General features: G+C 31.6%; 1 protein-coding gene across 4 annotated transcripts; it reads right to left on the reverse strand.

Moving 5' to 3' along the window:
- Positions 1-73: 73 nt before the first annotated feature.
- Positions 74-12,656, reverse strand: LOC129976367 (uncharacterized). 4 transcript variants are annotated; one of them, XM_056089898.1, is made up of 5 exons: positions 12,600-12,656; positions 9,907-10,179; positions 7,495-7,699; positions 5,074-5,221; positions 74-367 (listed from the first exon to the last, which is right to left on the reverse strand). In XM_056089898.1, the coding sequence occupies exons 2-5, from the start codon at positions 10,155-10,157 to the stop codon at positions 186-188; spliced, it is 786 nt and encodes a 261-aa protein (XP_055945873.1). In that variant the 5' UTR covers positions 10,158-10,179; positions 12,600-12,656; the 3' UTR covers positions 74-185. The 4 variants fall into 4 exon arrangements, with proteins under 4 accessions (XP_055945873.1, XP_055945875.1, XP_055945872.1 ...); XM_056089900.1 differs by lacking the exon at positions 12,600-12,656 and adding an exon at positions 12,067-12,126 and having other exon boundaries at positions 7,501-7,699; XM_056089897.1 differs by lacking the exon at positions 12,600-12,656 and adding an exon at positions 12,067-12,086.
- Positions 12,657-16,880: the final 4,224 nt, after the last annotated feature.

A 16,880-nucleotide genomic window follows, 5' to 3' on the forward strand; every position in this document is an offset into this window, starting at 1 on the left:
CACAGTTATTGTTCTAAAATAACCATCAAAATATACGAAAAATTTTATTTACAGTAACAACAAGTAATAAAAACCCAGTTTTGTATTAATGCAATAATGCAATTCTTTGATAAAATCACCGGACAGTCACTAAAAACAATAAAATGTCGATCTCGTCAATATGCTTCTTTCAACATTAAAATAATTCACAATAGTTTTTGAGGCTTCTTGAGGAACATTTCACGTACTCTGTAGTGCACAGTTATAACTCCCTGTTCGTCTTTTGTAAAGTATTTTGCAAACCTATGGAACATATCATCCACAAAACCCCTTTTCATTCGATCAGGAAGGGTGGTGAAGAGTGGGAAGCAACAAGAAAGCAGAAATTCTGTAAAAAAAAACCAAGACCAAGTTAAAAATTTTCTCTCATTACAAAATGTTAATACGAATCACTGAAGACAAAAACGTAACATTTTGTTCATTACATAGACCATTTTTGAAACATTTTTTTAAATCTTTGAACCAGTAGCATATTTAGTCTATAAATGGCAGTCATTAATCAAAAGTTAATTTTTAACAGAAAGGTGTCGATCACGTAAGAATAAAAACCAAAAGGATGTGATCGTCCCAAAACTTTCTCGCATTCTGTCTGATAAAGGTGTTATTCCAGAAAATGCATTGCATAACGTTGGACTACAACAGTTACAAAATATTAATCTTTGACGTGAATTTAGCATTTTTACTGAATCTATCGCTCATCCTTGGCGAGTTATTTGGCGATTAATCCCTGGCATGTTGTCAATAGTATCCGAAAATCGACTCTGTGCTTTAGATACGTTTTATTTACTTGTTGGAACAGAGATTTGACACAAAACTACAAGTGTAGTCACAAAATCACTTACCATACTTGATATATTTAAGTCATTCAGACTTTGAGTCATCGCGTTTACATGTTTCTGAAAGTACAGATAGACAGAGAATCAACCCCTTGTTGTATTTGGTCAAAATTTGATAGGTATCTGAATTATAAATGTTAATCCTCTGTATCTAATTTAATCTAACTAGCTCTCCTCGTTTTGTACTTATCGTGTTAAATTACGAAGGGCTATCCATAAAAAGTTTACAAGCAGCAGTATTTGGAAAGTAGAATTTATGGATGGGAATATTATTACCCAGTGTGGAGACAGATGACACTTGTTGTCTTAGACCTGTCGTTCGAGCAGATAGTGTTAGTACCGAGACCTGAACCAGCGACAGTAATGGCAAGATGGCTAGAGAAGTGGTCTCACGCAAAGATGCAAGCCGTATTACGATTTCTATGGGCCAATAATCTGTCCGCATCGGACATTCACAGATAAATCGTTGAAGTGTACGTAGTCGAAGCAATGAGTAGACAACAGGTTTCGAAATAGTGTTGTTCTTTTGAAGCGGGTAGAGATTGCTGGAAACGTGTAAGTAGGAGGTCTGGACCCACCCACCTCCATACAGCCTCGGTTTAGCTCCCAGTGACTATTTCCTTTTCCCAGCATTGAAGAAAAACTTATCCGAAACAAGTTTCATATCAGACGGTGATGTTCAAAAAGGTGCTGAGAACTAGCTCAATAGTCAGAGACCTGTTGTTACCAAAATGGGTTAAACAAATTGGTCCAGCGGTGTGATAAATGCCTCAACAGGTTTGGTGATTATGTAGAGAAGGGACCGCCCCATATGTCTCTTAATTACCATTTGTATCCTGTGTCTATTGTTAATAAAGCATTTTTCCTTTGACTTGTAAACTTTTTTTGGATCACCCCTCGTACATTCGAACAGCCTGACATACAGATTTCCTCTGAGTAGATTTTGCTCAGAATTTGACAGACATTTACTAATTTGGTATAAAGATCTTATACAAAATTTCATCCTTCCAGATAAAAGCATTTTTGAGTTCTCTTTGTCATAAAAAAGACAGATGGATATTTTCCAAAAAAATGTGTTTTTCGAACTCTGAAAAGTGGAGATTTGTGAAAATCTCGCGTTCGAATTTTTTGACAATTACTATACTTCCGCTATACTACATATATGTGAAAGTAAAAAAAGCGATGCGTTTGATGGTACCATAAAAGAAAAAGCAGCAATTTTTCTGCATTCGGATTTTAGTTGGCGATATCTACGCAGACCTCCGAATGTCTAGATCATAAGGTAATGGTATGCAATAAGAAACAAGCGGGAGCGGTTTCCTAAAAAATTTTTATATACTTTCTAACAAATGTTCTTGTGTATTATTAACCGCGAATAGTTAATAATAGTTACGATCAACCTATTAGCTCGTGAATTAGTCCAGTAAAGACTGGGATGTGATTGATACTCAAATGCCCGAAAACTGAATACGTATTTTGGGCGTTTTTTTCCCTAGTCGATTGAAGCCAAAATTTCATATAAATCTGCAATTGTTGCAACAAGATCACACACCAAATTTCATTTATGTCATTGCATTTTTGAGTTATTCCATTTATATGCATGAAAAAACACAGACAAACGGTCAACCCATTGTTGGATTTGGTACCAAATTTTATACAATCTCTGCTTTAAATTTTAAATGTGGGAACGCTATGTTATCCATTTGGTTCTCTTCGTTTTGTAATTATTGCGATGGTTTATATTCAGATAGCCGGACAGACAGACTTCCTTTGAGCGGATTTTGCTTAAAATTTGATAGAAATCTACAAATTTGGTCTAAATTTCATGCACTAAATTTCATCCATCTAGCTCAAAGTGGTTTTGAACTGTCCTATTCATAGAGAGATAGACATAATTCCAAAAATGTGCTTTTGGGAATCAAGAAAATACGAAACATGGAGATTCGTCAAAATGTCGAGTTCGAATTTTTTGACAATTACAATATTTTCTCCTTGCTTATTTCGTATGGGAGAAAGTAAATAATAAATAAACCTGGAAACGTTTCTAACCTTTCAAGAAATGAAAAATCCTCAATAGCGTTTCAGCATCCAGGAAAGATTGAGTGACCGAATCGCCGAGAATAAAAATATCTTGTCTGAGATCAACGCAAAATAGATCCTATTATGAGCCCTTCATATAGAAATACACCTTTCTCTGGACAATGAGCCTTGAAAGCAATTTCGCTACTATTACTTTTACCAAGGAAGCAACAACTCGCCACTGAAAAGATGACCTTATTCCTATATCTAAAGTACATTTTTTAAGAATTATTTAGTTTAACATAGCCATATCTAAAGTAACAATAACCTCTCTTGTACAAATAGTTTAAATGACCACCCCGAATATCTTCCTACATAGAAAAGGATGTTCAGAAACAACAGAATAGGGTACTGCTAGGACCAGCTTGTCTCACCAGTGGATAAGCTGCTTATCAGGAAATGGAAATGTACACATTGATTGTTTTTTTTTTTTTGTTTTTGTTTTTTTTATCCTCCTGAAATTCACCGATATTCTTGATATCAGGTGAGAACATAGTAACAATGAAAATGTGAAACAGGGATGAACCTTTAATTCTAAGCTCAGCATATTCTTCTCTAGTCTCCAATATAGAAGTAATGGCCACAAAATTTGAAGAATCCAATGGTCTTTTAGAGAAAACAACAATAGAAGATATAAGGTAGATTTTTTTTAGCTGAAAAAGGTCTCAAGCTTTTAAGTTCATTGAAAATGGTTTCATTTCAGACTTAGAACCAACTTTTCAACTTCATAATTCCAAAGACTGGCCGGATCAGGCCAACATTCCGTATCTGGCTGCATCAAACCAAATTTTGGCAAAATTTATGCAACTAGAAGATTATGCAAATTAATTTCTCAAAAGTCATAAAATTTATTAAAATTGTTATTAAATCAGAAATTCCCATACTTTTTAATATCAAATTTAGAACAAAGTTTGGAGATCGATCACGAGAAATTTTGCAACCATTTTAGAGAAAAAAAAATTAATGGAAATCAATCAAGACTCTTTAACAACTGAAAATATCTCGACGCCGTTATTGAAAAAATTTATTTGAAGATTTTAGATAAATTAAAAATTATGCTAATGATAGCCAATATGTAACAGGGCACAATTTGCATATCATTGTGGTGGTGACTACCGTGCAGAAACATTATGGATGCTAATCTATGTTCTTAATACTATATAAAATAGTAGTACTGCTTACTATACTACTTTATAATGATGTCAAGAATTTTCGCTTGAGCAAGTTTTTATAAGTGCATTAGTAAAAAAGACTTAAACCTAACGCTTGGATGGACAATGTATACGAGACTATTTAGAGTAATTGTCAAATTGGCTATTCAAGAATTGAAGCCATTAAGATATTGACCATTTAGGAGAATATGCAAAATTTGGGAGAATATGAAAAATTATTTAAAAAAGATACTATTACCAATTTTTATTTCTCGAAGACAAAAATCAAAACACATATACACAAAATATTGTAACCGTTAAAAAATGTGACCTTCAGGTATTTGCTGAATATTCTCTTTTTAGTTATTAATAAATCTGGAAAATGTATTTTTGAAATTATATCAGACTGTGAGCTTGATACGATATACAAATACAATAAGCTAGTCGAATTAACTTTAATAAGCATCATGACGCAAAAACGTAAATTTTTGTAAAATTTTTTTTATCAAATTTTAATGAAAATTTTTATTAAATTGATGGATTAGATGAAATCAATTTCTGAAAGTCTGCCAGTTTGTTTTTCGACAAACTAACTAAACACCGCTCGATCAATGCATATGGAATTTATGCCTATTCTAATAATATGCTTTTATTATTTTTAAGTACTTTTAGAGCATGATGCTTACACTCAAATCGTATATTATTCTGGATTAAATTCATCAAAACTTACTTTGGAATATACAAAAATGATAATCAAAAATGTTTTTAATATCATAGCATCAAAGTTTGCGCTAGGTCTGCGGTAAAAGTTGAAATTAGATACTCGATTCTCTCCAACATACGACGAAGTTAATCGTAAAACTTCAATAACATCGTAATTAATGTAAATTATCTTATTGTGAAAGTGTAGGAAAAGGACGAAAAGATAAAATTCTCGTTTAAACTCATACGAAATATTACATACTTACTTTTACATTGGGCGTCTGATTTAAACTGTCTACATTCATCTACGTTTCTGAAATACAAAATCTCAAAGCCAATAGATCTCAGCATATTTTGAAAGGAAATATCGGAATTCTCCTCTGTTAACTGTGGAAGAGATGTTGCTTTCAAATCCTAAAAATAATTAAAAATATATTAATGATTAAGTAATACATCACAACAGATTTTGATTTCATTTCTCGTAGCCGGATATTCCAAGATTAATTACACCACACTACCCTAAAAGAATGATGGCATTCTGAAATCTATTACCGGTTAATATTAGCATGGAGCAGACAGAAATTACTTCCCGTTTACTTATTGACAATAATTACTATTAAGACATATTTTCGATGCGACAAATTTTACAAGAATTGATAAAATTTACATAACTGCAATCTTTCTAACAGTTAAGCGCATATCGCACTAATTAACAGATATGCGAAAATCTTACTGAGCGCAAACAATCACTATTTTCTTTGTATTGGATGCTCGCAGAATGCTAGTTCCAGGAGAGTGAGATTTACTCTTTACGGCATTCACCAAAAGGGGTAGCAATAATCTTACAGAGATTAATCGTCAATGATATGTCTAAATATGGGCCTTAAAATGGAATATCAAGACCATACTCGTGACTGACTTGCTGTACCTTTCTGGGTTTTTTTTTTTTTTTTTTTTTTTTTACACTTATTCCAATGTTTAATATTTGAGTAGAAGAATTCAGTATTGATCAGTGTTATATTTATTATATTAGCTAATAACTATTACTTTATCAATAAGTAATATTACAAAAGTGAGCGATATTTATAACTGAACATATAATTCAAAATCATAAATATTACAACGAATCTTTTAACAAATTACCTATGAAATAGAGCCGCTCATATAGAATCAAAATGCAATTTAAATCTATATATCTAATAAAAAAATTTGAAAATATTATAATATCAAAAATGCAACTCTGAACAAAATTTTAGATTTGTAATATAAAAGAAAAAAAGGAGTGACAAACTGATTATAAATTATCTTATGAATATGCAATTCACCAACGTGAACGTAGTTAATTATTATTTTCCCTGTTTGAAAATATGTTATTCATTTTAAAATACGTTGAAAATTATTTAAGCAGACAAATAATTTGTAACCTAGCAAAGAAAATGTCACACTTTTTGAAAATTGACCGATTTTAGTTGGTATACATTTTTTTGACTATGTGTAAAGTTTTTGTTTCATTAAATATAATATCGTTTATTGTGTAAAATCAATTAAAATCTGCTATTCCAAAAAATAAAGAAATTTAATGAAATTAGTACCGTCTTGCAAAAGAGAAATATCAAATCAAAACCATAGGCTGATAGTGAGTGTAATTGTGTATTCAAAGATTATTGCAACTGCAAAAAGGTAAAAGAAAAAAAAAAAAAACGAGAATAGAATGTGTTAGTCAGGATGCTTTGAAGTAGGCCAAATCCCAATTTTAATTAAGATTTGTATTTGGAATTTATGAATACATAATATCAATAGACTTAAACTATTTAGCTGAAATTGTAATTTCTTCTAAATGTATACCATATATTCAGAAAAGAATAATATTAAAAATATCACGGTGGAGGATATATTTTTGGACGGTGGGAGTTATTAAATAAAAACGATTTTTAAAAATACACTTTAGTTATTGAACTTCAAAAAGTAGATTTTTTTTTAATTTTAATTATTTCTTTTTAAAGTCTCTAGTTCATAATTCCTTATAAGTATTATAGAGTCTTGAAATCAATCTTTTCTTAAAGGCACTAGCAGGTTACGCCACTCTACAAATTAAAAATTTATTTGAAATATCTATTAACTATCAATACCGAGAAGCCCTAAACGCTCTTTCAAGAGAGTTATGTTTAAGGGATATGTTCGGATATCTTGGTGAAATTTCTATCCTCGTTCGTTAAGGGTATTTGATTGAATACCTTTGGCGCGTGCTTTATGCATCAAAAAATTTTCCTACGTGAATTTGAAATCAGGGTGGTTTTCTGAAAACTCTCAAAGGGTTTATGAACATATATTTGTACAACAGCCCTCAACTAAGCGGTTTTTCCTTTTGTATATCAGGCCCTTAAAAGCAAGGGCTGTCATTTCGGTTTGTGAGGAGACAGGAAAGAGAAATTCAAACATTTCAGTATTCCGAGTTTCAGCAGTTATGAAATAGTGATCTTAGGAATGGAAGAGTTTAATATCAATTAAAGTCCGAAAATACTAATGTCGTGCTATCATCTAGAGAATACTTGCACAGAAGTTAACTCTAGGACATTAGAGAGTAATTGGAAATTCAATTATGAAGTTCCATATATAGAAACATGAAAAAATTAAATAAAAGTATGTAACATAAAAGAGTAACTAATTAAGAGAAATACAATTCTTACACCTACAAACTGCCTCCATCTAAAGGAAACCTCTTTTATCCATTTGAAAATACAATTCTGTGGAGTGAAACGAACTGCAAGTGTCCCTCCGGGAACTAGCAAGTCGTAAAAATTTTCAAAAGCAGTCTTCACATTAGTTACTCTTTCCAAATTATGATAGGAAAGTATTTTTCGTGCTGTCCCAAACCAAAATTTCAGTGTCTCTCTAGAAAAATTCAAATAAGTACATGATTGCAAGCAAAATTAAAGTAAACTACACACATTTAATCTTAAATGCATATTATTATTGTCATCAAATTATACGCTTATAACAGATATACTAAAAGTAAATGGTAAGAATAATGGAATTTTATTTTCTCGTATACAGAGTGTGCAGAGAGAAGGCATAGCTATTGCATAAAAATTCGCTACAAGATTGAGGAGTCACTACTTTTTAGTTCACGTCTAGTTCATAGAAAATCTCCTTTTTAGATTACGTTTATCTGTAAGCACAATAACTTTAAAAATAAAACAATGAACATTTTCTGTCGACGTTCTGGAGCGGAAAGGTAGATTCCTTTTTTGTATAAATGGGCATTTTTCTCACGTACGAAACTAATCTTCGATGGAATCTTATCTGGAATCCACATTCTAATTTCGAAGCCTAGATTTTACCACCCGGCTACTGTGCTTAACAATAACAAAACGTTAAACGTATATTGTAATATTTTTAACTTCAGCCATAGGATGCAATTAGCAAAAACCATAGGCTTTTGATGTGCCAAGTCATAACTGATCAAGTTTATATTGCTGTAGCCTTTTCCAACACTTGAGTCCTAATAGCATTACTCAATTTATGTCCAAAAACTCTTAATTTCTGATGTTGCGATGGCAGATAGAAACTTTTATATTAAGAGTTTTTATTTTTAAATCTTTAATAGGTTAGGAGTTTTATGGAAATCATAAATTGACTACTTTGACCCTCCTTCAGGCATACAGAAAAATTTGAACCATCGGATCACCGTGGCAGTATTGGCGGGAACTAAGGTTGAATCCTAAGAACCGTCACCGGCCACGGTACAACCTTTCCCGTGGGAAGAATGTCCCGTCATCCGTAGGAGGTAGACGACCCTCCACCATTTCTGTACCAAGCAGGGTGGGCAAGAATCAACTGTCTGAAGTGCTCCAATCCGGTGGGGCGGAGTTTTAGGGAAATGAAAATTTCCCCCTTTGAGTTTGATGATCCTTCCATGAAATCGTCGGGATTTTAAATCTTCCTTTCAGAATTTCAAATTCAGTCTAAATTGCATTAGTTATCGCGTTCACATGATAACAAGGGCAAAGTGTTATGCGCATATAATTTATACTTTTAAAAAGACGGTGATTTTAGGTTCAAACTCTAAGAACTTTCAGGAATCTAGGGATTTTGTTTTCTATGGCACTTGCCATGGACAAGCCCGCTGTTACGAAGACAGCGATTTTAAGCCGGTGGGTGCGTTTCTCTTTTTATTTTAGCGCCATCTAGGGCCAAGAGAACGACTTAGCTACACACACGTCACAACCCTTTTTACGGGACGGACTTCATTCACTCATCCACAGATCGTAATTTAGACCTGAATCAGAAAACAATCACCCCTGATCCAGTACGACATGGAGGACTTTGTGAGCACGACAGATTTATACGCGCGTCAGCTACCAATCACACGGGGAATCTTCGGCCGGCGGGGTTCGAACTCGCAACCAAAGGGACACGAATCCAACGCTCTACCAACCAGGCTATCCCGGCCGGCCCTGTAGGGATTCTTCTAAAAGTCGTGTCTTGAAAATCATTGCAATAGGTAGATTTCCTTAAAACAACTGTTTCTAATTGCAATGAATAATGTAATGAAAATTCTTATACGTGAACATTTTAAAATATTATAAACGCTTATAATTACACTTTATTTAAAGCATTTCCAACAACATCTCGATGCTTTTATAAATAGGGTTTCATCTCAAAATTTGATAAATTACAAAATTTTCTACTCTTTAAATTACTAAGGAAGCCGGATTTTAAAACGCTTGACATAATTTTACTTATTATGATTCTTAAAAAAGATGTTTCATTACAAAAATAAAAAAGAAAAAAATTAAACACATTAATTTTTACAATGAAAATTGAATTTTTAAGAATTATTTTTCTTTTAGATTTTAATAATTTATTACCATTAAAATCTTGAAATTAATTTTTTTCAAACGCATTAAAAATTAATAAATCAATTAACTAAATATAGAATTTTAAAAACATTAAGGGAATGCATTTTTATAGTAATTGCATTACTGCAGAAAAAAATTTCAAAATCCTAGCATATCAGGAAATGAAAACTTTATTTCAATATTCCATCTTCACATTATGGAACAAGTGAAATATATGAAAATTCACGCTTTGCATACCTTTTTTCGATATCTGCAACGCAATATGTAACATTATCATAAGTATTGTAGTATCGAGCCGACTCTATCAGTTGCGTTTCTTTGTCTGTGGCTATTATCCTCAATTTAGGGAATTTTTTCAGTAACTCTTCTGCGAAATCTATACCAGCGATGCCTGCTATAAGAAGACAGTAGTTCGACTTGATCCAACCAAGTTCCTTTACACTCCTTTCTAGGAAGGGCATTTCTTCTTTGCATCGGTATGTTGACATTGTGCAAGTGGTTATTTAAAATCTGAAAACAATAATTTGAAGAAGAATGAAATCGAAATTTAAACATATTTATCAGATAATCATGAAAGTAATCCTCTACGTATTATTATTCAACAAATGTAAAATTATATGTCCTGGTTACAATTCAACAAGATGAAATAAGGACAAATTCATATTCAAAATTCAAATACTCAATTTGTCTTAGTTAAATCTACTAATAATAAAGATGAATATATTAATGTATGTGTTGGCGCTCTGTATACACATTGTTTGCCATAGAGCTACAAAACATGGCACATATAAACTTTGGAAGGTGAGAATGTGCACCTCGGATTTTTTTCTTTGAAATTTGAATTAAAATTGAAGTGAAGTTTTGCTGTTTCTTCCACTATAATTTCCGAAATTGTTATAGCACAAAAATGATTTTTTTTATCTTAAAATAAAAAAAATAATATTTTTTTTATTACGGTAACTTAATATTTGCGCATTTTTTTCTGAATTTAGGCACATTTTTAAATATATTTTTTGTCTAATTACCAACAATAAATTACATTGTTGTCCTGAAATTTTAAAATTTTTAGCATGACTATTGAACAAACAACATAATAATCGTTCGTTTTACGAAGGGGAAAAAATCTATCTAACTATTCAACCATAAAAAGTATTTTTCCGTGCATATGCTATGTATACTATGAAAGCATCTATAGTATTTTTGCATGGAAAATAGTTTCATGATTGCAAGTGAAAGGACATAAATATGATGCATAGTAAGATAGTGTGATCGATAAATATTTTATGAAGTATGTGTCATATTCGAATAAGGTAAAAGTGAAGTTTAGTATGCCCCTTGCTGCGCCAAGGATGCCAAGTAGCCAATAAAGATGGCGGACAAAGTAAACAAACATATCTTCAACGGCTTCTTCACATAATGGCTACGCCAGCCTGTTGGGTGCAGAGCAAAAGTTAGAGCATGCGATGCCTTCGACATCTGTAAAAGGCACCGGGCAGAATTTTTTAACTTAAAAAACATCCTACGGCTTCGCTAGCAGCGGGAGCGGGAATATAGTAGCTTCGATAGCACATTGAATATAAGGACACTTAGAAGCAATCAAACCATTCTCCATACAACATTTCAAACAAGCATCCTTTTCTAATTTTATCAACTCGTAAATATATATATATATATATATATATATATATATATATATATATATATATATATATATATATATATTCCACTCACCCTTCATCCATTCTTCAGGTTCGAAATATTGTCTGCCAACCCATTTACCCAACATCCATTCTCGCACAATTGCCGACATAACAAATTATCAAGGGAATCAACCGTTAGAGCACCAAAAGAATTATGAGAACTGCGAAGAATTCCATTGCAGCTGACTTTTAAAATAAGAATGCAGACGATTTCATAAAGTAAGAATTCAGACGATTTTTTAAAGTGTATACTGACAGTTAAAAATTGCAAAAGAATAAATATTTTCTGTTCGTATTCACATTAATAATAAAATTGCAGTGTCTTATTAGTTGTAAAAAAACTTTTAATTATAATAAAGAACAAAATTAAAATCTTTGATCGATATTTCTTTTATTATTTTTAATTTAACATTTTTCATAAAATAGTTATAATTTATGTACAATTCAACCATTGTAAAAAGTAGTAAATAAAACCGCATTAGTTTTGTTAGAAGAGCGTTCCGTTGGATTGCCATATCGGCGACAAACTCGGGGAGTACACTAATCTTCATTTCAACCTCGAATATTAGCAAATTACCTACTTGACAAAATTTCCAATTGTGTTTGCAAGTTTTGTTCAATTTGTTCAAATAGGAAACATGAAAATGACAAAAGGATATTTTTGTCTTGTGGTGATGTCGATAGTAGACGTACTTACAAATCTTAAGTAAGTGCTCCGAGGCCGCCATTTATTATGTTTTCACATGATGAATTTTCAAAACCATGAACTGCATAATAATCCACCATTTACCTGTATCAAAGCTGACTTCCATCTTACCTCAAACTACATTTTCTAACATTGCCTTCTGTGCTTCATTTAATTTATCATACAAAATCTTAAATGGTTTTTAAAAATTCATTTAGATTCTATTTTCTTCAAATATTAATATTTTCTTCAAATACATAATATAAAGTTATTCTAAATAAAATGATATTTACTCTTTAAGAAAACAGTAAATAACATTTCAGAAATCTAACGTTGCAAATAAATAGAAAACAATGCATTTCAAGGAATAGAAGAATATTTTGACTATTGTAGATAAGAAGTGAAACATGCATGTATAAGTTATATCAGAATAAGTTATATATAAAGCTTAATTTAATTTATTTTCTATAATTTAAAGAAAACTGTCATTATTATGGAATAACTAATTGCACTTTTAAATAAATATCGTTAATAATAAATCTTACCTCAAAGAGAACAGCACTGAAAGCATTCAGTTTTGTCCAAGAAACAACAGCAAGAACTTACAAGAGAAGAATTATTATAGTGATCTAGGTTTCTTAATGTTCTGTCAGAAATTGAAATAACGTCGCACTAGAGCTTTCTATTGTTTTTACATACTTATTTAGGTTTGATCTTTGCATTAAATAAGGATAAAAGAGATTAGAAACTACAGTTGGAACCGTACATAATGATTGGGGCGGATGTGCTACAAGCAATAAAATAATCCTAAGCTGTCGTGAGCTGCCAGGATATGGTCGTGGAACCTCGAATTGAGATTAAAAGGTTTCTAAAATAATATTAGATTTGTTTGTTTAGTGCACGTTGAATCTGACTTTGAACCACAAATGCCTACTCTGTGTGGGATAGAAATTTGAAGAAGTGGGTCGTCATTGTAACCCTTGTTCAAAACTATGAGGTCGGTCATAGTATAAATCTAATGTTACTTTCAAAACGTTATGGCAATATATCTAAACAAAATTGAATCCAGTTTAAACCTTAAGTACTCATTGTATAGACAAAAAAGTAAGATTTGAATAACTAAATGAATGACTCATTATAAAGCTACAAGAGAGCGATTTTCAGACACGTGTCCTCATTTTGCAATATGATAAAGTTACAAGGATATGTTCATTTTTGTATCATACTCCCCAAATATTCAATACTATACAAGGATAAAGATATTAGATGCATGCCATGACTTAATTTGTAGATTTAATGCTGTATTTTCAAGCTATATAACGGTTACTCGGAATGGAATTATAAGTTTAAGACATCCTTTCATTTCTTCAGCTATTGAGATATACATACGTCAAAACGTTTGGCCATGACCATTCATTTAGAATTCGCCAGACCATAAACAGGAAGCAATCTTAAGTAGAATGGAGTCTCTGAATGAAGTCAAAATTTAGACATTAGGTTGCTGCATTAATCATTGCAAAGTGATCAAAATAATTACTCCATGATAGTATAATTTTAATACAAGTAGTTAATATATTCAAATCACATCCACTTTCTTATTTTTAACTGCATTGCTCTATTTTCAATGTAAAAACTGTAAAAGTCTCGTGTTTTAACTATGATGTTATGTTATCATTTTCTTATTTCATAAGCCTTGGATATTTGTTTTGTTCCAATGTAACCACTGTCACCAACATCCTTTTCTAATGCTTTTTTCCATCTATATTTCTGAAAAAGCGTAATAAACAAATCTGTGATTTTTTGCTGTTGTGATTCTTAATAAAGGTGAAATTTTCATATCCAATCAACAGCCATAATTTTTATTGTCGCAGGGAATAAGAAGGTGTTATACTGCATAACTAAATAATCGTTCTATTCATATTTAGTTTAAATTGTCAGCATTTTTCAAGAATTGCCTTTCAATAAATAACCTCTCTAAATTTGGGTATCTGACTACATTCGGGGTCAATTTTTTAAAGAATATATGGAGCACTATTGTTCTATTTTCAAATAATATTTATACAAAAAGTTAATATAATAATAATAGTACAAAAATATTATATTATTATTTTTTGAATATTTTAGAAAATTAAAATTTTTTGATCCAGATTTGACTTTGAAAAAAAACTTTCCATAAAAAACAAATGACCGGAATGGTTGATATATCCTTCGATATATATAATCATTAATGTAATGCATAGAGACTGAAGCGAAAATTTGGATATAATTCCAAATTATTGTTTATTAAATTTTCAAGATTTAATCTAAAGTTATACATTTTTGACAAATTTTGATGCTTTTATTAAAAGTTAAAAAATGCATTATTTTACAGTTGTTAATCATTGCACTTACATCAGTGAACATGTTGAAATCCATTCTCTTGAAGCTGATCCGAAATTTTTTCTTTTTATTTCAGTTTGTCATAATATCTGTTGTTTGAAAACTGAGTCTATAGCCTGAATTAAAATCTATATATATAAAAAAAATCTGGTTTTGGTTTTTGGAGAGAGAAAAGAGTTCCCGAAACTTGCCTCATCTATAAGTTCCTATAGAACTTAATCCGGTACTGAATAGATAAACTTTCATATATATATATTGGTTTAAGGAGAATGCAGGTTCGAAGCAGTGAAGAGACTTGGTATTTTTACTTTCGTTTTATTGTCTCTTTAATATCCATCTCGGGAAAGCAATTTATTTACAAGCAGACGCAGCGTGGCACAAAAGCAGAAGTAAGAAAAAAGCTCGAAACAAGCGATCACTAGTCTTATATAATATAGGATTTCTGGCCAAGCGCCAATGGAATACATGTTTTGACCTCTGATAAGGGCAAATAAAGTATCACTTTCACTTGATACGTAGTACTGATGGCGCATTAGTTTTACAGAGGAATGAATTAAACCGAAAGTGGAATTGGATCACGAAATAAGAGAATAATTTTTGAATGAAGTTACTATGGGCTAAATTAAAATAAATCTTGGACATTAATTAAATTAAAATTAGAATTAAAATATCATCACACACACACATATATCCTTCAGGTAAAACAAGTAAACAAGCAAAACTGCAATATACAAGCTAGCACAAAATTTTATCTTTATGGTAATTAGAGATTTTCGAATCAAATATTATTTCGCCAGATAAATCATAAAATTAACTAATTTGAAAAAATGAATTAGGGCCTGTTTTAAAACTATTTTGACATTCAAAAAATGAATGCAGCTCAGGGTGGACGAATCCTCAGAGGATTTGATTTTGCATGGAATGAAAATGGAAATGAAGAGAAGTTTGGCTGCATTTTGAAATGTTTTAAACATTTCTTTCCCAAGTTCGTCACCAGATGGCATTTCATAAGAAATCAAAATTCAATTTAAAAGATTTATTGATAACTTTTTTCCGAAGATATCATAAACTAGTTCCCTTTGACAGTCTACTTGTTCGCCAATGATATTGATTGTTTTTACTATTAATTAAATATTTTTTGCTTATTTAATGTTTATGATTATTACACAAAAATATTTTAAATCATCAAAATGTGACAGATATCGAAGCCATTATTTTAATAATTTTAAACATGCTCTGTTCATTGTATATATAAATCCTTCTAATAGAGTCAGTCATCCGTCTCCAGCATTATAGAACTATGGAACCAAAATGTTTTAAAAATGTAACTGCAAAAATAATTTATCTTTTAACTTTAGCAATATTGTAATTTCATTTGCTTATTTTTCATGTAAACTGCACAGATATTAAACATAATTTTTCTATCTCAGTTTTCAACAACGAGGAACATTGAATACGGCTTGAATTTTAGTTCAGAAACCTAAAGTCCTGCCTTGAAATTAAGAAAATTAAAAAAGAACCCAACGATTCAGAAAAAAAAAATGTATGGTTAAATTACTTTCGTAAAAAAGCGATTTTTAAAATTTCAAAATTATGTAAAAATCCGTTTTATGCAATAATAATTTTGGGAATTATAGTGGAAAGAAGCTAAAATCTCACTTAATCTAATCCAAATTTCAAAAGTCCTTCCGAAATGTATATTCTAAAATATATTTGTGACAAATTTCGTAACTCTAAATCTAATGGTCTGTCCGGAAGACCCCCCCCCCCCTCAGAATCTTGGTATTTAGTACAGATGGTAAAATATCATCGAAGTTACGCATTTTTGCTGTTGTGGCTTATCCCACCTGGTCAACAGTAACATCAGACCAGGTCCATGAGCCCGAACCGACGAGTCATGACAAAAGGGCTTAAAATGCAGCTTCAAGAGGTCAAGGACCTAGAGGCACCAAAGGCTGAAGTTTGATTTTGCCTCATGCCTGCATTGCCTTTAGCGGAGCATAATGGAATGGCCTTCACGCCTTGGGTGACCGACCCTACCAGGAGAATACTCTCCCGACGTACTTTGCCATTCCGCCTAGGAACACTCCCCCGCCGCGATGAGGCAGCAATGTAGGACTTTAGGGGAGTAAGACGCTTTTTTAAAATTTGTAAGCTCTAACACATGAAAATGAATACAAACCTGGTAACAAACTTAAATTTTCACACGAAGCAAATGAAATAAAAAAATTCCACCCAAATAACATTTATCTGATTGAAAATGAAAGGTCAATTCTCTTTCTTCCTAACTTTTAAAAATATAAAACATAGTAGCAATGTACGGGAAGAGGAGGAGGAAGGTCAGTGACTGACCACTTTGTGACTAGGTTCCAAATGCCTCGAAGAGGATGTCAAATTCGGTGAATCGGTCAATGTTGTGGACGGGTTATGCTAAAGACAGCAGTCGG

This window comes from Argiope bruennichi, chromosome 7, assembly GCF_947563725.1.
Source record: "Argiope bruennichi chromosome 7, qqArgBrue1.1, whole genome shotgun sequence".
Classification (NCBI taxonomy): domain Eukaryota; kingdom Metazoa; phylum Arthropoda; class Arachnida; order Araneae; family Araneidae; genus Argiope; species Argiope bruennichi.